The sequence below is a fragment of the Felis catus genome, chromosome D4, assembly GCF_018350175.1.
Source record: "Felis catus isolate Fca126 chromosome D4, F.catus_Fca126_mat1.0, whole genome shotgun sequence".
Lineage (NCBI taxonomy): Eukaryota > Metazoa > Chordata > Mammalia > Carnivora > Felidae > Felis > Felis catus.
The window spans coordinates 19019283-19046384 of record NC_058380.1 but is presented as its reverse complement, the minus strand read 5'-3'; the positions used below and the strand labels follow the sequence as shown (position 1 = coordinate 19046384).

At 35.5% G+C, this 27102-nt stretch overlaps 1 protein-coding gene across 7 annotated transcripts in view; it reads right to left on the bottom strand.

Annotated features, from left to right (window-relative positions):
- VPS13A (vacuolar protein sorting 13 homolog A) overlaps positions 1–27102 on the bottom strand; it is a 253881-nt gene that overhangs the window by 50483 nt on the left and 176296 nt on the right. For all 7 annotated transcript variants that reach the window (XM_023243364.2, XM_045043176.1, XM_023243365.2 and 4 more), the window contains 8 exons: positions 23328–23610; positions 19587–19982; positions 19233–19337; positions 18966–19112; positions 14297–14425; positions 13754–13887; positions 8276–8405; positions 102–334 (listed from right to left, as the gene is read on the bottom strand). In XM_023243364.2, the coding sequence (XP_023099132.2) occupies positions 102–334; positions 8276–8405; positions 13754–13887; positions 14297–14425; positions 18966–19112; positions 19233–19337; positions 19587–19982; positions 23328–23610 (1557 nt within the window). The remainder of the gene's footprint in view (positions 1–101; positions 335–8275; positions 8406–13753; positions 13888–14296; positions 14426–18965; positions 19113–19232; positions 19338–19586; positions 19983–23327; positions 23611–27102) is intronic.

Below are 27102 nucleotides of genomic sequence, written 5' to 3'. Positions count from 1 at the left end.
AAAAGCATGTTTACAAAACTTTACATTATTTTAGATTTTACAGTCACCATTCTTATTAAGAACTAATCATTTAATTGTATCCAAATTTTAATGCATCTAACCTTGTAATGCCAATATAGGCTACTTCTTGCTTTGTGTAATTGTTGACGAGGGAAATTCCAACATCTTGTAAGGCCAACACAATTTCTTGCTCCGCTAACTCTGCTTTCTCACTTTCATATGTTGCTTTAAATACCCTTGGATCTTCAGTGAATAAAATAATGCGCTGTAAGCCTTCAAAGAATGAAACTAAATAAATGGTCTTTTTCCCCAAATTTATAGGTGTCATCATATCCTAAAACAAAACAACCAAAAAATAAAAAATTAGAGTTTGCTCTTAACCAACAGGAAATCTAGATTCTACAACTGAAAAATGAGAATGGTGACAGCAGCTCTTTCAAAGAACTGAATAAACTAAATGAATTAATATTGTGTAACATTTGGAAATTTACATAATTAAAATCATTTGATGTTAGCTCCTGTCATTATTATCATGAAGTTATTAATCAAGAAGATAGATCAACTATTCTTTGAACATCTTAATAAAATCTAACTAAATAGTCTTCCTTACAGGCTAATCAATAACAAAAAGTATTATTTTCTCTGCTTTAAGATTAATCAATGTGTTATATGTTAAAAAGTTGTTCAGTCAGAAATTTGTATTTCCTTACAGAGCTGAATGAAATAGGATAAAAAATGCCTGAGACTTCAGTTGCATGCTCTACAAAGCAGAGATATTCATCACAGGGTTAATTCTGCAGGAGGCCCTTATACATAAGCACTGTGTTGTTATCAGGGTCTTGAGATTCAGTGACAAGATGAATACAGCAAATTCTAATAATTAACAGTGAGCCATGAATTTCTAGTCAGTATTCTAGTGAATATTCTGGTTAACAGGAGATTTTAATATACAGTAGTCCCCCTTCTCTGTGGCTTTGCTTTCCACAGTTTCAGTTACCAGTGGTCAACCGTGTATTAGGAGCAGATGATTCTCCTTCTGACATATGGTCAGAAGGTCAATAGCAGTAATCTAATACTATGTTACACTGCCTACACCTTCCATTTCATTGTATCATGTATGCATTTTATCATCTCACATCATCATAAGAAGTAGAGCACAAGATATTTTGAGAGGGAGAGGGACCACATTCATATGACTTTTATTACAGTAAATAATTGTTTCATTTTACTAGTTTTTGTTGTTAATCTCTTACTGTGCTTAATTTGTAAATTAAATTTTGTCATAGGCATGTATGCCTAGGAAAAAGCATGGTTTATACAGGGTTTGGTATGAGCAGTGGTTTCAAGCACCCACTGGGGGTCTTGGAATGTAATCCCCACAGATGGAGGGGGGGCAGAACACAGAGTATGTACACATTCATGTTATAATGCACTGATAGTAAAAACTGGAGTTACCATGAAGTCAATACTCAGGAAGAGTCCATCTACTTATAATACTTTCTAAAATAAAACATACAGCATTAAAACTACATTGAGAAATAAGAAAACTAATTTAGTTCCAAATAATTCTGAAGTCCACATTTCCAAATTTTCTGTAGTGGGTTTCAGATATATCTTTATAAACTTTAGCTATCACTATGATATAAATATGCAAAAGTGCTAAAAGGTCAAATGAGATTATTTATATAAAAATACAGTATTTTTTCCTGAAGAAATTCTAATACCCAGGAATAAAAAAATTAAAATTAGGTCAATTATAGGCAGACCTCTCAAATACATTAAACAAAAAACAAGGCAAAACAAAACAAAACAAAACAAAACCTACGCTGGACACAATAGAAACACATAAGATAATGGAAAAATGTATTAATATGCTAAGAGAAAATAACACTCAACCCAGAACTCCTTACTCAGCAAAAATATCCTTCAGTGAACATAAGGGCACAAAATAAAAATGCCTAGAGACAGTAACTACTACATTTCACCATCAACAAGTACTCACTCAAGGACATTCTAGAGGAGGAATGAAATACTGACAAAAAGTGATTCAAGACGGATATCTAAAGCAAGAAGAAAATGTTATGCAAATAAAATAGCACCTATTTGGAAGAAAGCATTTTATAAAATTCAAAATCCAGTCATAAAAACCTTTAGTAAACAAAGAGTAGATGAGAATTTTTTTTCATGTTCATTTTTATTTTTGAGAAAGAGAAAGCATGCACATGAGCAAGCAGGGGAAGGACAGAGACAGAAGGGGACAGAGGATCCAAAGCAGGGTATGAGCTGACAACAGAGAGCCTGATGCAGGGTTTGAATTTATGAACTGAGAGATCATGATCTGAGCCAAAGTCAGACACTTAACCAACTGAACCACCGAGGTGCCCTGAGAAGTTCTTTTTAAACCTCTTATCAAACTGTCCTCCAAAAAAGGAAATACCAAATTTTGGTAAAGATTATATTTAAAGGTGAAATGTTGAAGGCATGTAATTTAAGGTAAGATAGAAGGCAAAAATATGTGCAAACACCACTTCAATAGTATACAAAGATCCTGGCCAGTCCAGTAAGGCAAAAAGAAATTAAAAATGAAAAGATTAAAAAAGGAAAAAACAAAATCCTTGTTATTTGTGTATGACTGTCCATATAGAAAAATAAAAAACAAGTAATCAATATTAATAATTTAGTGAGTTTTCGGGATACAAAAATCAATACACAAAATGCCATGACATTCCCATACACTAACAAGTTTAATTTTGAAAAATTACTATAACTTACTGCCTTAGAAATTGATGAGCAGGTGGTCTTGGCCCAACCCTCTTGCTAAGAACAAGGGCTTTTTGCCAGACAAAATATAAAAAGGAAAACATGTCTGAAAAGACATAAAAGCTACCAAGGGAGTGAGAATTAAGATCTGCAAGAGAAGGAAAGGTAATCAAAATGAATTTTATATTTGGACTTGCTTTCTCAAAAAGTCAACTGCCATTTCTAAAAGTAGCAGCAGACACTGAGAAGTTAAAATCAGAAAAATACTGTGAAGCCTCATAGAAATGCAGAGACTAAAACTGGAGTACAGACACACCAAAAAAAAAAAAAAAAGAAAAGAAAAAAAAGGGGGTCAACAGCTTAGGCTTTTAGTTGAGTCCCCCAGGGGCTATATTCTAGGCAGCAGGGGAAACTCAAAGTAGACCAGTCCTTTCAAGGACTGAAGACTAGATGCAAATCACTTCAACCCCCACTTAGAGTATGGTAATCTCCCCCTTGACTAGCCGCCTGACAAAGGCAAAACCGTAGCTTCTCAAGAAAAAGCTAACACTGTACAGAGCCTTAAACTGTCTACGTCCAGCACACAGACAAAATTAAACATGCATAAAGAATAGATAGGAGTGAAAACTAAGAAAAAAGGAGAAAATTTAAAAGCATCCACAAGAGATCAACCAGATAGGCTTTCAAGTAGTTATGATTAACATAATCAAGGAATTATGTAACGAGATAGAGAATTTTGAAACAAAAAACTTCCACAGCAAAAATCCTAGAACTGATCATTTCAATGAATAAAATTAACTCAATGGATGACTTCAAGAGTCTAGACACTGCAAGAGAAGTACAAAGATAGGTTGGAAAAAATATCCATACTGAAGGTCAGAGACAAAAGGATGAAGCAATATACAATGTAACATGAAAATCACAAGGGAGATGGTAAAAAGGTCTAACATTTACATAATACTGGAGTCCTTAGGTGAAGAAAAAACAGAAAGGCCAACCTTGAAATCTGACATCCAGCAAAAATATCCCATCAAAAAAAAAAGGGGGGGAGGGCCAAAATAAAGACATTTCCAGACAAATGAAACTGAAAGAGAATTTGTCAGCTGTTGACCTGCATTAGAAAAATACTCAAAAGAAGAAAAATGAACACAAATGGAAACATGGAGGTATCGGTTGGAATGAAAAATCAAAAAAAGGAAAACATGAGTTAATTTAAATGGATTGTTAATAAATAAACTTTAAAAAAAAGGAGTGGGGGAGAAGCCTGGGTGGCTCAGTTGGTTAAACATCCAACTCCTTAACTCAGCTCAGGTCATGATCTCATGGTTTGTGCATTGATGGCACAAAGCCTGCTTGGGATTTTCTGTCTCTGCCCCACCCCTGCTCATGCTCTTTCCCTTGATCTCTCTCAAAATAAACTTAAATAAATAAATAAATAAATAAATAACTGGACAGGGCACCTGGGTGGCTCAGTCAGTGGAGTGTCCAACTTTGGCTCAAGTCATGATGTTGTGGTTCAGGAGTTCAAGTCCCAAATCGGGGTCACCGCTGTCAGCCTGTCAGCACAGAGCCTGCTTCAGATCTTTTGTCCCTCTCTCTCCCCCTCCCCTGCTTGCACTCTCCCCAAATGATAGTGAATATTTAATAAATAAATGGACTATTAATTGCAAAAAGCAATTAATAATACATCTTACAGTATTTAACATATATTTAGAAATAAAACATGTAAGAGTAATCTGTAAGACGATAGGAGGTAAATGGAGTAAGAGGTTTTTGTTTTTGTGTTTTTTTTAAAGTGATTGAGTTAGAGAGAGACAGAGAGAGACAGAGAATGTGTGCACGCAAGTGAGGAGGAGAGGGGCAGAGAGAGGGAGAGACAGAATTCCAAGCAGGCTCCATGCTTAGTGCAGAGGTTGATGCGGGGCTCGAGTCTCAGGAACTGTGAGATCATGACCTGAGCTGAGATCAAGAGTCTGACGCTTAACCAAGTGAGCCACCCAGGCACCCTTGAAGTAAGAGTTTTAAAGTCCTCATGTTATTGGGAAACTGGTGCAAGTATTATTTTACAGCAGGTTTTAGAAACTCAAGAACGCATGTTGTGAGATCATAGGAAGCTATAGGTTTCTTTTAGTATGATGAGAACTATATGTTCCTTGCAGAACACCTGTAAGCTATGCTCATGGTCTGTTACAAGAGATACCCGCTATTGTGGAGTAGCATTTATAAGTCAAAAGTGGCTCATAACATACCCAAGCGAGCCTTGTTCCATCACAACAAAATGGTCATTTGAGCCAACCAAAGAGAATGCTTCCTAAACTGATGTGGAAAATGTCTGATGCTCCCAGCTGGCACACTGGGTCTCCTGGCCTGAATCCTTCTGAGTAGGTGGGGCAGTTGCAAACTGTGGCCTATGATAGTTTTGTTAAGTTTAAATGTTTAAACCTAACAAAGATAGAATGGTAGGCACTGCAGTATTATATACTAATGATGCATGACTAAATACTAAAATGATCAATCTACCAGGAAAATATAACAATTCTAAATCTGTATCAACCTAATCACATACTTTCAAAATATAACAGCCATATTTAACAAAACAAGAAGATAAATGTATATATCCATGGAAGATTTTGAATACAACTCCACAGTAATGTACAAGCAAACAGACACACACAAACTAATGAGCTAGAAGATTTAGAAATTAATAGACTTGAACAAAATGACTTATACAGAACACTGTAACCAACCACAGAATACATATTCTTTTCAAATATACATGAAATAGTCACAAAAACTGACTACATGCTAGTCTTCAAAATCTATCTCAATAAATTTCAGAGGACTGAATCAGAGTGTGTTCTCAAATCACAGTGGAATTAAGTTAGAAATCAACAGACATTATTAGCAAGTTCCCATATTTTTAAAAATCAAGCAATGACCTAAGTAACCATGAAACCAAAATATAAAATATATTTTTGAAGCAAAATATTAAATATATATAAATGAAATTTAGGAAATTTTGAACTAAAGGAGAGGAAATATAAAATACGTAAAAATTTGTGAAATAAAACTAATGCTGTTTTTGGAGGCAAATCTGGGATTTTAAGTGACTTCATATAAGAAGTGAAAAAAATCTGGGGCGGGGGGGGGGGGTGGCTGGGTGCCTCAGTCAATTCAATGTCCCACTTCGATTTCAGATCAGGTCATGATCCCAATGTTGTGGGATCCAGATTTGTTTGGGGATCCATGCTCAGTGTGCTTAAGATTCTCTCCTTCTCTTTCTCTCTCTCCTTCTGCACCTCTCCCCAGCTCATGCTCTCTCTTAAAAAACAAAAAAAAAAGCAGGAAAATCTGAAAAACAATGATCTAGGGGTCTGCTATGAACTCAACTGTGTCCCCTCCCGCCCCCAAATTCATGATATTGGAAGTCCTAACCTCCAAAGTGACTCTATTGGATACAGGACCTTTTGGAGGTAAAGTTAAATGACATCATAAAGGAGGGGTTAGGGTTCTGATCCAACAGGATTAGTATCCCTATAAGAGACACCAGAGAGCTCACTCATTCTCTCCTCCACTATGTCGGGACACAGTGAGAACGTCGTCATCCGCAAGCCAAGAAGAGTCCTCACCAGCTTCACCAGAACCTCACCACATTGGCAGTGTGATCTCGGGCCTCAAGCCTCCTGAACTGTGGGAAATACATGTCTGTTGTTTAAGTCCCCCAGTCTAAGGTACCTTGTTAAGGCAGCACGAGCAGACTAATGGCTATCTATCCCAAGAATTTAAAAGAAATTTATCAAATTAAAACCAAAGAAAGATGAAAGAATATAATATAGATCAGAGAAGAAATTGGTGAAAATGAACAAAAATGTGCAACAGAGATCATCAAAAGAGCAAAACAATGGTTTTCTGATTAAAAAAAAACTTAAGAATAAAACTGATAAATCCTAAGTAAAACTTATTGAGGAAAAAGGAATTAAAGCACAAATAATCTATACCAAGAATTAAAAAGAATCACTGTAAAAAAAAAAAGATAAAAAATGGGTGTTATAAAAATATTGTAATCAATATATCAGAAAATCAGATGAAATAAAACACATTCTTAGAAAACCTCTAACTAAAATGACAGAAGCAGAAGTAGAAAACTGGATTGTCCTATACACAGTAACAAAAGAGAATTCATAATTTAAAACCTTCCTACAAAAACAACTTCAGGCAGAGATGGCTTGGCTTCACTGGTGAATTCTAGCCAACATTCAAGGAACAAAGCATATGCATCTTACATACATTCACTGAGAAACATGCGCTTCCAAACATGTTTTAGATGTCTGCAAACTTTAACATCAAAATCTAGTACAGACAGTACTCTCTTGTGAATACAGGCAGAAGTAAAACATTAAAACATTAGCAAGCCAATTCCAGAAACGCAAGGTTAGTCTAATATTTAAAAAAATAACCACATAATTCATCCCCCCCAAATATGATTAAGTCCAGTTATCTCTTTAAAGAAAAAAATTAAAAGCATAACAACTGATAAAAATTCAATACTCATGGGGCACCTGGGTGGCTCAGTTGGTTGAGCATCCAACTCTTGATCTCGGCTCAGGTCATGATTCAACAGTTCATGAGTTCGAGCCCTGCATTGGGCTCTGCACTTTTGGTGTGGAGACAGCTTGGGATTCTGTCTCTCCTTCTTTCTGCCCCTCCCCCATTTGTCAGTGTGTGTGTGTGTGTGTGTGTGTGTGTGTGTGTGTGTGTGTGTGGGCTCTCTCAAAATAAATGGATAACCTTTAAAAAAAATTTCAATACTCATTCCTTCATACATACACTCACATATTTTTATAAACTAAGAATAGAAGGCAACTGCCTTAATTTGATACAGACTATTAAGCAAAACCAAGCCTATAATAAACGATTAATGATTCAGTTTTCCCTCTAAAATGAGAGTGAGATAACCTCTGGCCCATCGATAAGAAATAATAATCAGTGCTAAGAAAAAAGACATTGGAGTAGGGGTCAAATTAAGATGAATTTTGAAAGAGTAATAAAATTTTAATAAAAATTTCTGAAAGTCATTCAAAATGTTACTGGGAAATGTTTACACATAATGTTACCATTATAAAAAAAAAAAACACTCAAAAACAAATTCTTCCATGGATCCCTCCCTAAATGATGCTCACAGAAGCCACACTGACCTAAAATGACTGTCATTACAGATAATGTATCTGTTCATGAGGCGAATGCTGAAAGCACCGACCCAACCCCAGTTTACCTCTTATAACATACCAGCAGCGAATAATGATGTAGACAAAATAGGACCCCTTCTGATCTTCAACATTTTTCATTAAAGTTTGAATGCTGCTTTTAAAATCTTTCGCAGTTTGTTTAGAAGTACAGACACAAAACAGTCCTTAAAACTAGCAAGGCTGACAGAGAATACCTTTAAAAAAATTAAAAACAGAAAAACAAAAAAGAAGGCTGCTGAGAACACCATAATACTCAACCCAATACGTACATCCTTTTGTGTTACTTCACCGTGGCTTTTTCCACATCTCCACTTCAGCTTTCTAGAGCCCACTGGATCAGCCCATGTATAAAATACTGCTTTTCCAGGAGGGAGGGAATCTTCTATTTCACTGAGAGAACTGCCAAAAATAGTAAAAATATGCATTAAGTGCAAATATATGAATATATAAAGAACCCAAAATAATTCTGACTCCAGTGAGATTTGTTAGTTCTGATTAACAGTAGATTGAAATTTTTTCCTTATACAATGAAAAAGAAGTTTTCTAAGAAAATAATGAGAATATTCCAGGAAAAGATTTGTCTCACTTAGAAAATAAAGATTTTCACGTTTTTGAACCTTCTTTGTGAACTTTTGTTTTAACACAAATGAACTGTTGGAGAAAATTATTCCAACTATTACCTATACTAAATCTGAGAGAATTTAATTGGTACCTCTCCCCTAAGTACTGGTCATATTCTGGCAAAAACAAGACAGCTGAATTATTTTTTAAAAAATCTTATGACATGGCATGTAATTCTAAGAAATTCAATCAGCTCACAAAATGATTCCCAGAAAGAAAAAAAAAAAACTGGAAAAGTTACAAACCAAAGAAATAACATAATATAACTTTTCTGAGCTGAAGAAGGAGCTGATTCTGCAGGTTACATGACTGGGCATTGCGCAAAATTAATTAAAACAGAGTATCATCCCACACATCTTTGTAAAATGTTGAATTTTTAAGAAAATAGAGGGAAACCTGCCCATAAACATGGAGGAAAATCACAGTTACTTAGGAATAAAAATAAGACTGGTCTCACATTTTTCTCTAATGGTAAATGCCAGAAAACAATGAAGCAGTGTCTATACAATTTTGAGACAAGAGGTTAGGACTTAAAATTTCATGTCAAATTGTCATTAATTTTCAAGAATAAGGCATTCTCGAACAAGCAATAGCATAACATTATTATCCACAAACCTTTTCTGAAAAACTGACTCTAAGACTTTTTCCAACCAAGCCAGGGATGGCTCAAAATAAAATCTGGGAATTGAGATGTAGGAGCACCTGACCGGCTCATTTGGAAAAGCGTCTGTCTGGCTCTTCATCTCAGGGTCATGAGCTTGAGCCCCACACTGGATACATATACTTAAATAAATAAAACTTAAAAAAAAGACTTGGGATGTAAAAATATTAAGCAACTAGTCAAATAAACTTGTCAAATGCCCCAAAAAAGCCCTGAATAAATACATTTTTAAAAAACTAATCATTTCACATTTCATATTAATTTCAGTCAAAAATTCCAAATTATATGCAGAAGAAACTGGGAATTTGGAAAGAGAAGCTGAAAATACAAAAGTATTCCATATTTTGATGGGTAAATTAGAAGATATTGTTTCACTCTCAAAATTTAAAATGCACTGAAATCTTCAAGAGAAAAACAAAACAAAACATGTATTTTCCAAATCATCACGAGAAGAAAATAATCCATATAACAAAAAAATAGCAAGGAATCTTAATTTAGTTATTAGAAGGACTAGGGGTGCCTGGGTGGCTCAGTCAGTTAAGCGGCCGATTTCGGCCCAGGTCATGATCTCACGGTCCGTGAGTTCGAGCCCCGCATCGGGCTCTGTGCTGACAGCTCAGAGCCTGGAGCCTGCTTCAGATTCTGTGTCTCCCTCTCTCTCTGACCCTCCCCGTCCATGCTCTGTCTCTCTCTGTCTCAAAAATAAATAAACATTAAAAAAGAAGGACTACAAATGGGTTAAAGATCTTTATTAAAAAATTATAAAATTAGACAATAACCAAAATTCTCAGTAAAAGAGTATTTAGTTATAGTGCATCTAAATGATGGAATATTGTGCATTAAAAATGGTGTTTTAAAGCAAACTTACATGCTCACAATGCTAATAAAAACAAGAGATGCAGAAATACACAGATAATAAATACACAGATACACAGTAAAACAGTGTGTGAAGAAATGCATCAAAATGTTGACAGTGTTGGGATTTCAGGATCATGGTTTTCTTTTCACAATTTTTCTATGGAATTAAAAAAATTGACCGTTATAATTTTTATATGCAGGAAACAACCATAGTAGTAACAACAAACAGCAAAGCCAAGAGACGAAAAGCAGAGGAGACAAGTCTTAGAGTTTTTGTTTGTTCCATGAAAAAAAATCAAATGTAAATGTAAACAGGATAAACTTAGTTTAAAATATTTAGAAATGCTTTTAATTCATACAAATTTTAATTTGTTTAACTCACTGAAGAATATTCTTTACAAAAAACTTCATCTCAAATTTACCTTAGATAGGAAATTGTAATTCAAAGAAAATAAAGTAACCACAGTCCTCACAATGTTAACTACACATGCACAGGCACACAGTTTTAAACTCACAAGACAATGCAATGTGACAAATGCTTTAATCTACATATGTAAATGTACAATTGAAAACTGGGTGCAGAGAAGCACTTGGGTGCCTCAGTTGGTTAAGCATCCGACTTTGGCCCAGGTCATGATCTCCTGGTTTGTGGGTTGGAGCCCCGCATGGGGCTCTGTGCTGACAGCTCAGAGCCTGGAGACTAGATGTCAGATTCTGTGTCTCCCTCTCTCTCTGCCCCTCCCTTGCTTGTGAACTGTCTCTCTCTCAAAAAAACAAATAAACATTAAAAAAAATTAAAAAAAAAAACAAAAAACAAAAAACTGGGTGTACAGATTAAGGTAGTGAGGGAAGAGATCACCGGCAGTGAGAGTTTTTCTGGCAGAAAGGAGTACCAAAAAGGTGAAAACCTATGGAAAGGACCCAGGGGATTCAGGAAACAAAGACTTCAACTGGTCCTAAATATAGGGAAAGAGAAATGTTTAGAAAGGTAGCCTCGAAAACAAATTTTACTGTAAAAGATATGGTAAGTCACTAAAAAACTTTAAACAAGAGAGACAGGATTATATTTAGTAGTTTTGGAAACCTACCTCTGGTGGCAAATGAGGGTTTAGTAGGGACAAGGCTACAGAGATGCAGATAAAAAAAATCTACTTGAATAAGAAATGTGCGGAGGCTGAGCTAGGATAATTAAGGGAAAGATTAGACAAGAGGAGATCTTTAAAAAATAGCTTAACTATGTGATTTATTAATTATGTGCTACTATTAATTATGAGACTATTAGAACTATTAGTTATTTGATCATTAGGAGGAGGTGGCAGCCTGAAGCTGAAGAGAAGTCTATGTTGGAGTGAAGATTTGGGGATCACTGGCACACAGGACTCTGGATTCAATATTACACCAAAGTCTGAGGTTCTTGATTTAATAACTACTTCAAATAATTCTAAGTTTAAATCCAGTGTTCATTACTGCAGATTATTAATTTCATAAATTTCCATGAAGACTGCAGTTTTTTTAGCTATCAGAATTTCAATATAGGATCACTTACTTTTATAATTACAACAGTGCAGTAGATAAGATTTCTAAACACTTTATATCTGAACTGGATAGAGATAATTGCAAGGGCAAAGCCACAGGACAAGCCTGAGAAGTCTCTACTCAGCTTCAGCCAGACTCAACCAGTTGTCAGAGAATTAAACTATGATGCCCTACATCATTCACAGCATATAAGGAATTACTAACTTTGCTCCTGTGTATGGATCTAGAATGTTACCAGACATACACTATCCTTGAATGGATAAAGGAGATACTCAAGTCATTCTCTGTAGATTTTAATTCTATTAACACTGTATGGGCAAGGCTACTTGAGGGTACACGGATTGGAGGGCAAATGAGAAATTGTTTCTATTTCTTTTTGTCAGCTTTGATCAATCAAATATTTTTTTTAATAATGTGGATAATCATAAAAAAACAGGGTTCCTCTCTCTCAACTTCTTCCACAAATGAGAGAACTGATAGGGCAGGAGGAGTTCTAGATATTTGCCAGTCCAGTCTTGGGCTCTAGACTCAATGCTTATTTGATTTAATCAGTGGTTAGAAGCATACATTTAAGCAATGGAAGGAAAGCATAAGTGAACTCAAATATGGGCCCACTGACAAGTGACAGCTGAAAACAAAAAAGCAGACAAAATGAATTTGAGAGCCTGGGACCAATAAGAGAAACAAACAGCAAATTGAAACAAATGATACTAAGAGTAGTCTTGGAAAACCAAGATTTAAATCTAGTCTTTAAGAAGCTTAGAAATGTAGCAGTCCCTTCCCACACCCGTCAGCAAGAAGAAGGTATCTACTGTTTGCAAAAATCAGACATTTCAATATTCACATTATGTTCATTAAAAATAAGAAAAATGTGAAAAACCAAGTTCTTGTGATAAACCCTGACATTTCTTCGCCAGATTCTACAATGACCAAATTTGCCATATTTGCTTCAGTTCTTACATTTTTCTTTTTTTGAAGCATTTGAAAGTAATTTATGCCACTAATCATCAGAGAAATGCAAATCAAAGCCACAGTGAGCTGTCACCTCACACGTATTAGAATGGCTATTATCAAAAAGACAAGAAATTAAGTGCTGCTGATGATGTGGAGAAAAGAACACTACTGTACTGCTGGTGGGAATGTAAATTGGTGCAGCCGCTGTGGAAAATAGTATGAAGGTTCCTGAAAAAATTGAAAATATAACTATATAATAAGATCTAGCTATTTCACTTCTGGGTATTTATCCAAAGGAAATAAAAACACTAATTCAAGAAGATACAGGCATCCCCATGTCACCACAACATTATTTACAATAGCCAAGACATGAAAACAATGTATGGGTCCATCGATGGATAGAGAAACTATGGTGTATAAATACAAAAGATTATTATTCATCCACAAAGAAGGAGGAAATCTTGCCATTTGTGACAACCTCGAGGGCATGATGTTAGGTGAAATGAGTCAGAGAAAGACAAATACTGTATTCATTTATGTAAGGGATCTAAAAAGCCAAAAACACAACCATTAAACAACAGAAAAATATAAACGTGTAGATAAAAAGAAAAGAGTGGTGGCTGTTACGGGTGGGGATAGGGTGTGGATAAAGTAGGTGAAGGTGGTCAAAAGATGCCAACTTCCCAGTGGTAACACAGGTCATGGGATGGACTGCACAGCATGGAGACTATAGTTAGTAATACTGCATTGTACATTTGAAGGTTGAGAAGAGAGTAAATCTTATCAGGAGAAGAAATCAGAGGAAGTAAATCTCATCAGAAGAAAAAGAATTTGTAACTCCATGTGGTGATGGGTGTTAGCTAGACTCATTTGTACATATACAAATACTGTATCATGATGTTGTGTTCCTGAAACTAGTATCATGTATAGGTCAATTACACCACAATTAAAAAAAAGTAAATTATAGATATTATGTCAGTTTTACCCCTTTATATGCCAGTATACCTTTTTTAAAAAATGAGAACATTGTTTTACATAGCAATTACATAGTAATGGCATTATCAGTGCTATGTTGTTAAGAAATCATCATAAAGTCACTGTGTGATAATCTTCTTACCTTTGGTTGTACTGAACAATGTCACTCTTGGTGTGATTTATTAACAGGAATGTAGCTGCTCCATCATGATAATCTGAAAATCTAATAACTGTAGAATGTTCAGCCAAATTAACCTCTGCTATAACACCTCCAAGCTAGCAAAAGAAAAAAGAAAATATTCTCTTATGTGACCATTTTCCAAAGAATATTAACCAATAACGTTTAATAAGACTAGTCATAACTTAATACACTTCTGATGATTAAGAAAGCAGTTCAGGATTCTCTACTGCATGTGTGGGAAACCAGGAACCATCAGTACATCAGTATGTACAGATGGGTCAAATTCCAGATGTGGTACATTATAGCATTCTGGGCACTCTAACTTCCGGCTTAACAATTAAGTTGTTTTATGTCTCCGTTTCCTTTTAGTACTTTATCCTTTTACAAAAAAGCAATGTTTGTTCATTTTGGTGAAAGGAAAAAAAACTCAGACAAATAAAATTACTAGTAAGTATATAATAGCTTCTCTAATCACACACACATGTGCACACACACACCACCCACCTCATCATCCAGACGCAATAAAATACAATTTTCTTGCTTGTTAAAATGTATCTTTTTGGGAGGGCCTTGATTTCTTTCAACTTGAACAAGCAGTGCATTAGAAGCATCCTCAGGCCAAAAGGGAATACACTAAAACATATATTACAAACATTTATTTTTCTTAAAAAGGTTTCATAATAAAGATTTCATCATTTTAATAAACCTATCAGAATAAACTTAAATCTCTTTCCACAATGCTCTGGCTGTTGCGTTGCTCGGCTAAACAGCCATCAACTGCCAACTTAGAGATGGGTCACCACTTCTGGGCACTGTGGATACAAGCAGTGAAGGGTGCTAAGTTGAAGAGGTATGGTAAGTGGAGGGTTGGCAAAGGGGCTTCAATGTGGTCCAGAGATCCGGAGGAGGGTTGAAAAGTCAGCATGTAAGCTGACCTGAGAAGCAAGTGATTGGCTTAAAACAAAGGGTACATTCAGTTCCTAAAAGTCATAATCAGGTTGTGCACACCATTTGGTAATTAAGCAGTAGCCAAAGTACACACAAAGGGTGAATCAGGTCATGTATGAATCCAAAGTCCTGGAAGTCAAATAAGAGTACAAAAGTAAAAGGGTTATCTGAGGTTTACATTAGGAAATAGGCTCAAAATCTTAAGGAACAACAGGGGCATCAGCGATCTGGAATCCAAACTAAAAACAAACAAGAGGCAAAGTACCGTGAGAGAAGACCAGACAACATGAGCAGAAACAAAAGAGCTGGAGGACAGACAAGGAGAACCAGCACTGTCTCAACTGTTCTGTAAACCCTGTCCTTCTGTGATAAGCCCTAACCAGACTGATGACTTCACACATTTCAATGAGACTGTTCATGTGTCACACTCATCATCATGACATGACTTGCAGCAAAGCAGGAGAACCGGGATGTTAAAGCCAAGTGCATTAGCTTGTTAAGTCCATTTTATTCAACCCTAAGAGTTAATTAATGGAACTAGACATGAGACAGGATTAGTAAGAGGCTTAGAATGTTACCACCCAGGGCTTTTGCAACCTAGCAGGAACTTACATAGGAGAGTCAAAAGAGCAGCAATACTTCACCGAAGCATATTTCCCATGAGGAACAGAGAAGACAAAAAATGATGCACTCTGAATATCCTCAAGCCTATTTTCTGGTAGACTTGGCTTAAAAATGTATGCTTTATGGGGTGCCTGGGTGGCGCAGTCGGTTAAGCGTCCGACTTCAGCCAGGTCACGATCTCGCGGTCCGTGAGTTCGAGCCCCGCGTCAGGCTCTGGGCTGATGGCTCAGCGCCTGGAGCCTGCTTCTGATTCTGTGTCTCCCTCTCTCTCTGCCCCTCCCCTGTTCACGCTCTGTCTCTCTCTGTCCCAAAAATAAATAAACGTTGAAAAAAAAAATTAAAAAAAAAATGTATGCTTTATGTTTACAAATAAACACCGCATCTTTTTAAAGAGTTATGTGCTCAAAATCTTGAGATTAGAGCAAGTGCTAATGCACTTGTCTTTTGTAGTAGGAAAACAGTGATCTAAGTAAGTTTAACAAATCAACAGAGGTAATAACCATGAGCATGCATCTTAAGGTTGACCACTTTAGGCCATAATTATGATGTAAAAAATTTAAACTAACAAAAGAAAATTTATCTCAAGAAAAGCTGAAATTGAAAACAAAAAGAAACTGAAAGGGGGCACCTGGGTAGCTCAGTCAACTGAGCATCCAACTTCAACTCAGGTCATGATCTCATGGTTTGTGAGCTCCAGCCCCTCGTCGGCTTGCCACCGTCAGTGTAGAGGCTGCTTCGGATCCTCGGTCTCCCTCTCTCTCTGCCCCTCCCCTCTCTCTCTCTCTCAAAAAATGAATAAACATTAAAAAAAAAGAAACAAAGTAAAATAAAATGTTAGGCAGTTGTAATTGCAATTAATGTAAACATAAACTGAACAAAGACAGAGGGTGTAAAAGTTAGGTTTTTAAAAAAGCTAAGACCCAACGATGTTTTCTGCAACAGACACACAAATCAAGACACAGAACTGCTGTAAGTAAAACTACGTAAGAAGCTACACCTAGAAAACATCTAAAGGACAACAAATCTGGAGTTGGTCATCTTAGCATCTAGACAGAAGGGCTCTACATCCAACAAATCAAGAACCTTAGACTTCATGAGCACATGTGAAACATCTGCAAAAATACATCATATATTCATTCAACAAATATTTGGCAAGAGCTGGTAATCACTGATCACAGCTCGGAACCTGCTAACTGCTCTTCATTTCACTCAGAGCAAAAGCTAAAACCTTTGGAATGGCTCAAGAAACTCTCCATGATTGCTCTTCACTCCTGTTACACCTTGTTCTCCACTACTTCCCCTTCTCCAGTCATATTGGCCTCTTTTGCTACTCCTCAAATATGCCAAAAATCCTTCCACTTTAGGGCATCTTCCCTGGCTGATCCTTCTGTCTCTAATGCTCTTTCCCAAGATACCCACATGGCTGAGGATTTCAGTTCCTGGCTAAAAACCTAGGTGCAATTTTGCAGGTCACACCATAGGCAATTACAAAGGCCTCATCTGGCAGGGCTACACTGCCCTCCTCTTGGCTGAGTAGGAGCACAGTCAGCATACAGCAGTATCAAGGACCCAGCCCTCACCTCCAGTCATGCACTTACACGTGTCGGAATTCCCACCTAACTTCCCTTTATTCAGAGGCCTCTTTATATGGCCTGTGGCAAAGGCCTTTTTGAGGACCTCCCTCCAAGACCTCTCTATCAAGGACAGAGGGGGAAGCCTGCAGAGGCCTTCTCTCTCCTCTCAGTGTTCAGTACTTTTCTACTCTTAGCTCTTCCCCCCTTGTCATGGCTCATCCTCTAAGTCCATAAAAGTGTAAGAGCCTTTTGTTCCAGGCTCCCTTAACAGCCACGCGACCCCAAAGTCTGTGCTGATCCACCTGAACCCTGACCAATGCTGCTCCACATGGAAAGTGGAAGGGGGAGAGTGCGCACTTTCTCCAGGTTAGCCTCTTGCTTACACTATGGGAGGAAGTGACTAAGGGCTTGACAGTCATTCTCAGTTTGGCTTGCTGTCCTCCAGCTGCTCCAACACCCGGCAGCTCAGCTGAGCTCTTGGCAACTGCTACCTCCCACACTGCCTACATGTCTATTCAAATATGACCTCAATGAGTCCTATCCCTTGACCACCTTATATAAAACTATAGCCCACTGTGTTTGTTAGAACTCTTAATAATACTTCCTGTCTTATGCTCTGTCTTATTTTCTTTTTCCTGATTAGACTTTTCACCTTTAAACATACTTTATATTTTACTGATTGATTATACCATTATTAATGTTTCTACATACCCCCAGTGAAATGTAAACTACACAAACACAGGGACTTGTGGTTCTGTTAACAGATGTATCACAAGGCACATGAGAAATACACACAGATATTCATTAATGAATGAACAGGCAGACTTCAAAAAAAGTGGAACTGCTCAAAGAAACCTAATTATGCAAATAAAAACCTGAAAACTTAAATAGCAGTTTAGACACAGGAAAAGTAAAAAGTTATTAAAGCTATACATTTAGAATTTATCTAGAATGCAGCAAAGAGAAATACATAGAAGGAAAATAGAAAAAAAAATATATAAAGAGAGATGGAAGAGAGAATATGGAAGTCTAGAACATACTGATTAAAGGCCAAGAAGAAACCAATGGAAAAACAAAGGAGATGCAGTATTTAAATAGAAAACAGTTGCAAATGTTACAGCAAGTACGAAATAGATCTACAAATCTCAGAGGAAAGCATCTCAAGCAGGACATATAAACGGAGCCCACACATGGACAAATGGTAGTATGACAGCAAAACAGACAAAGATCATGAAGGCAACTGGGAAGAAAAATAACCTCCAAAGGAATAACAGAATCACAGCAGAACTTTCAACTATAGTGGAAGCCAGAAAATGGTGGAGTAAAATCTAGATATGTTGAGAAAAAATAGAATTCATTAGCAAGAGAAATTATCATAAAAGACGATGGTAAAAATTGTTATGGATAAACACAAACTAATGGCATTAGCTCCAAAACAAGCTCTAAAGGAAAATCTACAGAACATATGTCAGGAAGAATGGTCCCATCAAGATGGTTTGAAAGCAAAAAGGCACAGTGAATAAAAACAGCAAATAATGTCTCTTAAATCCTAACAGATTTACAATAAAATTTCTTCAAAGGCAAAATATTCCATCAGGCAGTCTTTTTAGAAAGCTTTTATGCAGAGGTCTAAGAGCTAAACATGGAACCGAATAAAAATTTCACTCCTAAGTCACTACCGTCTTCTTAAAATAACTGGCTTAGCTTACTCTATAAAGGCATTCTTAACAGCTTTATGGAAAGAACAAATCATTTCCTACTTTTCACTGCATTTATACTTTATCTAGTCTTCTTCTGTGTGCTTTCACTGTTTGGTTACTAGTTGTTAAATATCTACTTCCCTTATCAAGCAATACATTCCTAAATGACAAGGTTTGGTTTTTAAAAATTAAGTATCTAGAGCTTACTAGTACAAATAAAATGTAGTGTGGGGGGCAAATTAAAAACTTACAGAGTGGTTTCAGGTATTTAACTTCAAGTAAAACTCAAAATCCAAAGAGGTACATTTTTGACATTCATCTACCCACCTGCTCTAAATCAAGAGAGAGCCATTTATCATTTCCCTCTTCAGCCACTGATATATGGTATTTGCTTTTGTTTTCAATCATATAAAGAGGGGTAAAAGTCACAATTCTGGTAATGTTAAAACTGCTGAGGTCTATAGTGACACCAACCTAAAGGGAAAAAACAACATTTCAAAAACTGTTACATTACCACAACATCCTAATAAAAATTAAGTATTTGATAGATATAATTTACATACAAGTTTCTTGAGGAGCAAAGAATGAACTCACTTGATACTCCATTTTCAGGCCTTTACATTTAACAGCTCCATGACTCCCAACAGTATCAATTGAAAACTGATCTGACAATTCACTATCAGTTACCATAAGCTGAACCTAGAAAAAAATTTCCAAATACATTACAATTTAGATATCTTTAAAAATTCCTAGGTAAATTGATAAATTTTTTGCTTGTTAGCATAAATATTACGTTAATGCACTAAACGTTTCTGCATACTAAAATCTAACATTTTAACCTCAAACATATAAATGTTATTCTAACCTGTTTCATAATGTTCTTCAAAACTTTAAAAAAGGAGTGATAAATAGCTGAAGAAAAATGAAAGTTTAAAAAATCTTACATACCTTATTGTTATTAAAAAAATGCTTTGGTTGAAAAGAAAAAAGAATGGGTTTTTTGTAATTAGGTGGATGCTTTCGATGAATTCCATCTGCTTTATACTGTAACATTCGACCAGTTTTATTGACCATCCAATAAGGACTATGAAATGCCACAACGGTCTGGCCAATATTGTAAGTTACATGGATAGCAATATCTAAATCAGTCTTTTCTATTTCTGTAACACAGGTGAAATTGATGAAACTAATATCTTGCTGATTAGGTTTTATACAATATTCACTTTTCCAATCATGATTAAGATAGTCAAGTAATTTTAAATGTAGTCTGGCTTTATCCAACTGCGCAGTACAAATATGGGCTGACTGTCCTTCATTTAGAGTATAAACTCTGTGTTCAATCCCCTGTAATAAAAAAAAAAATACAGTGAAATTTTAAATGTGTCAGAATAATATGCCAAAAACCTCTCTTTAATGATTACAAATGGCATACACATAATGCTTCTGAAATACCTCTGTCAGAACAGGTCAGAAGACTTATATTTGACTTCTAACTCTGCCAAATGTGTAAGCTTCTATAAATTATTTAATCTGAGACTTGAATTATCATATTATAAAATGGTCTAAACCCTCAACTTCAAAGAACTATGAGGATAAAATTAAATAACATAATGAAAAACTATGCTGAAATAAACATTATAAAGCACTATAATTAGTAAAACATTAAAAAAAATCTTATCCACTAGTGATTTTAGTTTTGAAAACTACCAAATAATGAAAAATGAAAAAAATGATAGTAATCCAAAATAAGCAATCCTAACTAATTTCTATTTCTGCTTTTTAACAATCCCTCATCACCCATTTCCAATCACTGTTTATACTACACCTTACGTTTCAAAACTGTTCATTTCTCTCTGTCCACCCTTCCATGACCTTATTAGTTCATGTCTCTGCTTTAGTCTCTTAACCATTCTTGTCCCTTGTAATCCTCCCTCCATACCACAGCTAAATTCTCTTTTTAAAAGTTTATCATATCCTTTGGAAACTAGCAAACAAAATGTGATCCCCAAAAGTACCAAATTAAAAGTCTTTGAGAATGGAACACACATAGATAGTTCATCACCAGTTTTTCCATCATCTCTAACCTGATTCCTTAGTGTTGTTATAACAAAGGAATCTCTTAAAGATTTTTAATTACTTAAAGCAAAACTAATGCAAATTACTCATGTCTGACATCTTAGTTAATATTCCACAAAATAAGAACAGTAATGGTTGGGGGTGATGTGAGAGAGGTAAATAAATTGCAACCATAGGCCTGTCAGGCATTATGCTAAATCTTTTACAAGCATTATCTAATTTCATTTTCCTATATACCCATTATACAAGTTTTATTAATATCCCTATTTTATGGACTAGGACAAATGATATAAAAAGATAATACAACTTGCTTAAAGACATAAAGCTAGTAAATGAAAGAGGTAGGATTCAATCTCAAATCTATCTGACAGCAAAGTACAAATTGTTAACCACTATAGTACCTGCCAGCCATATGGAAGAGATATCCTTAAACCATAGATCTGTTAACTCTGCCCCCCCCCCATTTATCAGACAAGTATAAACATATAGTAAATCCCAACAATTATTAATAGACCACTACAAAAATAATTACTAGACTACAGTAAAGAACTACCTTCTTATATTTGATAAGCATGGCAAATAGAATGTTTACTTAAAAACTACACTGTTGGTGGAAATGCAAACTGGTGCAGCCACTGTGGAAAACAGTGTGGAGGTTCCTCAAAATTTAAAAATAGATCTACCCTATGACCCAGCAATAGCACTGCTAGGAATTTACCTAAGGGATACAGGAGTGCTGATGCGTAGGGGCACTTGTACCCCAATGTTTATAGCAGCACTTTCAACAATAGCCAAATTATGGAAAGAGCCTAAATGTCCATCAACTGATGAATGGATAAAGAAATTGCGGTTTATATACACAACAGAATACTACGTGGCAATGAGAAAGAATGAAATCTGGCCTTCTGTAGCAACGTGGATAGAACTGGAGAGTGTGATGCTAAGTGAAATAAGTCATACAGAGAAAGACAGATACCATAAGTTTTCACTCTTAGGTGGATCCTGAGAAACTTAACAGAAGACCATGGGGGAGGGGGAAGGAAAAAAAAAAAAAGAAAAGGTTAGAGAGGGAGGGAGCCAAAACACAAGAGACTCTTAAAAACGGAGAACAAACTGAGGGCTGATGGAAAGTGGGAGGGAGGGAGGAGTAGGTGATAGGTATTGAGGAGGGCACCTGTTGGGATGAGCACTGGGTGTTGTATGGAAAACAGTTTGACAATAAATTTCATATTAAAAAAAAAAGATGGAAAGATCCCTGTTATAACAAAAGAATCAGATGTAATCTGTTAAAACAAAAAGTACTTAAAAGAAAAAGCATCTTTATAGAGCATAATATTCTTTTTAGAAAACAAACATAAGAGGGGTGCCTGAGTGGCTCAGCTGGTTAAACATCCAACTCCTGCTCAGGTCATGATCTCCCGGTCCATGAGTTCAAGCCCCTCATGGAGTTCTGCGCTGATAGCTCAGAGCCTAGAGCCTGAGAGATTCTGCGCCTCCCTCCCTCTCTGCCCCTCCCCCACTCACATTAGTGCACACGTACGTGTGTGCATGCACTCTCCCAACAATAAAAACATAAAAAAAAGTTTAAAAACACTAGCATGGTAATAATATAATGTAGGCTGTTGTTTCTATTTGTCTAATATTTTAAGACGAATTCTCACACTTGTTTCAAAAGTTAGTGTCCATCTTTTAAACATAATAAATGAGATACACATGAAAGAAAAAGATTAAATATATATACACAGGCATACCTCAGAGATAATGCAAGTTCAGTTCCAGACCACAACAATAAACCAAATACCACAACAGAGCATGTCAAATAAATTTCTTGGTTTCCCAATGCATATAAAAGTTATGTTTACACTATACCGTAGTTTATTAAGTATGCAATAGCATCATGTCTAGAACACCATGTACACACTTTAATGCTTTATTGCTAATAAACATTAGTCATCATTTGAGCTTCCAGCAAGTCATTATCACTGATCATAGATCATAACAATTAATAATGACAAGTCTGAAATATTACAAGAGTTACCAAATGTGGCAAAAAGATATGAAGTGAGCAAATATTGTGGGGAAAATGGAGCCAAAAGAGTTGCTTGACATAGGGTTGCCATGAACCTGAAATTTGTAAAAAAAAAAATGGTTTCTCTGAGAAGTGTGATAAAGTGAGGTATGCCTATATTCTAAACCTGAAATGATTATCTTCACCTGAACCACTACTTTCAGATGATGTAATTACAGGCAGTTTTTATTATCTTTTTTTCTGAATTTTCTAGTGTGTGTATATGTATATGTATATATATGTATATTTTCATAAATGATTTTAATTTTTTAATGTTCACTTTTGAGAGAATGGTATATCACATTTGTGCATGTAACATATTCAATTTAGCAGCCATATTCCTAAGGTAAATCATGGCAAAAACCCTCTTTTTATACAATATGATTGAAGCATTTCTTTTCCATTTGAAGGACAGCTGGACTGCCCATTCACCAGTACTATTAATTCATATGAGAACATTTAAACATTGTTTTGTTGCTGATAATGTTCAATAACCAAAGCTACAAAATCAAAGACAGGAAGGCATTAAAAAAACTCTAGAATACCTCTATATAATAAGCAATTTTGTAAGGAAGAAGATTTCGGAGGAGGATAGGCGGCCACAAATGCATTATGTATGGTAAGTCCCAACCATCTTCTGAATACACGGAGAGAGATGCCAAATTATCTTTTTCTGGGACAACATTAATAATAAATGGTTTCTTAGCAGCGTTTGTAGATCTACATATCTTCTTTAGAAGAGTGCCTTCATTTTTTATAATTTCTTCAAAGTCAATTCTTTCACACACTTCATAGTCCTCATCTTCTGGCTTCAGAGAAAGAGGTGATCTGTGTAAAGGATTAAACAGTATGCTTTAAAATGCTTTAAAAGAAAACAAATTAAGTGATTACTACTTAGGAACAATAAAATTACATCACTGCCTGCTCTTGTAATACATTTTTATATTTCCCATTCTTCTTAGAGATAGGTAAGATAGACCAATGAATGGATGTGTTCATAACTTTCTAAAACTAATCAAATTAATTGGCTCTTAAGAGAATATTTTTCAGGGTGCCTGGGTGGCTCAGGTGATTAAGAGTCTGACTCTTCATTTTGGCTCAGCTCATGATCTCAGTTTCTTGAGCTTGAGTCCCACATCGGGCTCTGCGCTGACTCTACAGTTAAAATTAAATCACTACCTTTTCAATGTTAATCACATGAAAGCTTTCAAATAGATACGTAATTGCTGAAACACTGGGCATAGTTGCAGAAGTGGTTGCAAGAAAATCATATGATTAATCTTTATATTTAAACATCACATTCTGTTTACATTTGAACTATACTTTAGGCTTCATCATTTTTCAAACCTAACCTGCCCAAATATAAACACCTAAATATTTTTGTACTTCTAAAACCAATCTCCTGTAATTTGACACTATCCCTTGCAGATGAACAACGTGTCCATACTATCTCCAGACCAGATTGTCTGAAACTTCAGTCCTGTAGTTTTAAATATCCAGCACACCCTTCTGTAATGATGTCTGATGATGACTTAAATTTGCTAGATTGAACCCTAAACTGTCCATACCACTTCTCAGTGTGTTCCTTTCAAGGAACTTCTAACTACTAGCACTCTGGACTATAAAATATTAGACTTTTCCATCTTCTTTGACATACACATAAATCTAATGATCTGTCAAGCCCATTATCAGATTTAACCTGTTTTATTTCTACATGCTCTATGACTTTTATTCTCTTTTCTAGTCTTTTAATACTTAAAAATAAAAACTTTAATTTTCTCTAAGTTAAACTAATGCCAATAAAGTCATCTGGATTATCAAAACCTTTATTGGACCTATTATTTACGAGACGGTAAAACTGGAAATAAACAAATGAATAAGTCATTCTTTACTCTTAAGAGATCCCAATCAGGTGGGGGATGTAATGTTAAAAGAAAACTACTGCATTGTGATAGGTACAAAAACCGTATGTACACAGCAGACTGAGGGCATGCGAGTGTGGTTAAGTCTTTCTAGACAGTTGCAGAGCATTTTCCAGAGGTGAAAATTTTGCCAAAATGCTTTGTTCTGAAGAAAAGACTTGAATTGGAGAAACATGCAAGGTTAAAGCAAAGTTTAAGAAATGAATAGGAAGAAAACACCAGAGAAAGATGATCAATGGTGAGAGGTTCTGAATGAGAAAAGCTGATGGGGTGAAAGGTCTTGAAACATTAGGGTACCAGATGTTCTAAGAGAAGAGGGAAGAAAAAGATGACATGAAAGATAAAGATGGGGCGCCTGGGTGGCTCAGTTGGTCAAACGTCTGACTCCTGAACTCGGCTCAGGTCACGATCTCACAATTTGTGACTATGAGCCCTGCATCGCCTCTGCGCTGATGGCACGGAGCCTGCTAGGGATTCTGTCTCTCCCTCTCAAAATAAATAAACTTAAAAAAAAAAGATTAAGATAAAATTTATATAAATGAGGGAGCAAGTACCTCAATGTAAACTTAAACAATGTTTCAAATGTTACATTACAACACGTATAGGACAATCAACTCCCAACTATTCCTTATAGTCACTTACAAACTCTGTGCTTTCAGGCCTCCTTACTTTTATTCACCCAATTCCTCCCACTTAACACTGCCCTTCCCTGCTAATCTGTAATTATATTTTATCTTTAATGCATGTATCTCGCCCAGGAGTCCATCATTAAGACCTTCTTTGTTTTCTGTAGTTTTCTGCAACTCTTAATTGTTCTGTATCTCTTAATTGTCTCTGTATCTTAATTGTTCTGTATCTTAATTGTTCTGTACCCACTGTTTGCTTCCTTCTGTATTTACATAATGTATCAATCTCTCAAAGGTAGTAGCAATGCCCAACTCATCGTAGCATTCCACACCAGTGCCTTATACACAGCAAAACACTTGACATTTTTTAAATGAATTAAAGAATCAGTATATTTAAATTCTCCAGGGAGAGGTAGCCATTTGTTAAAGACCTCATAACTTAAATGTAAGTGTACCTTTGTTAAATATAAGACCTCAAAACTTAAATGTAAGTGTACATCTCAGAATTAGATTAGACAAATACCTAATGTGAAATACAAGCTGGTTCATCACTAATAATTTTAATTAAGATTAATTAATTTCCATTTGACAAGCTAATATTTTACTCCTGAACCAGAAAGTGTAAAAATACTCTAAAACACTTTTTATGGATAGAGTCACAAAATATACAGCAATCATTTATTAAAAATAAAGCAGAATGCCATTACCTTTTCTCATTCAAGGACAAAAGGAGTTGAAACTTTTTACAGAAATTTTTAAACATATCCTACATGCTATCTTTAGTCTCATAACCCACCCAAAATCTTTCCTAGAATAAGGTCAGATACCATGAACAACAATTTTGTTGTTCTCTCAACAAGAGAATTCTTGCCCTGAGCAAATCTGAACTAAGCAATAAAAGGCTCATTAGGGCTGAAGGTGTAAGCAATAAAATACTTTTTAGTAGCAGGTCTACTAACTGAAAATATGTGCCTAAACCTGCTAGATTGCTTTCTAAGCATTAGGGAGTCAATAGTGAACTTGGCATGGATCAGAAGGACAGAGGAAGAGCGTGTTTTGGCACTGCTTGTAGTTTTGCCTCCACCCTTCCATAACGCAGGTCTGGGTCCAGGGCTAGCATGTGTTCTGAAATGGTACTTAGACAAACCACGACGATTATTCTCAGGAAAGTTCTACTTTCCAAGAGAGTTCGATATCCCTAAAAGAGATTATTTTTTAATTCCTGATTATATAAATATCCTGAATATCTGTCCATTATGATATTAACCCTAAAATTCTAAGACTAATACATCATCAGCATCCTGTAAGAATTTTTACCTATAAAATTTTGTATCAGGTTTAATCTAATTTTTAATATTTAAGATCAATGTACCGCATATCACAATTTATACTATAATTCTACCACTGAATAATACATAGGTAAAAAGATGAAATATTTTGTTTCTAAAAGGATTTTTTAAAAATTCTATTCTAAAACATTTCAAAGGTAAAAATCTCTTCATAATAGTATATTTAAATCTAGAAGCTACCAATCGTGCTCAATTCATCATTTTGTAAAAATCATGAAAAAATGATATGGTTATGATGGCTATACTGTAAGCATGTAATAAATGTATTTACTAGTAAAAGCATAAGTAATTTACATGGTATAAATTAAACACATTACATTTTCCTTTAAAAAAATTTATAACACCTTTTAAGCACCCTGAAACTTAAATAAGGTAGACAAATTATTAACAGAACAGATTTGATTAAACTTTGATCACTTAAAG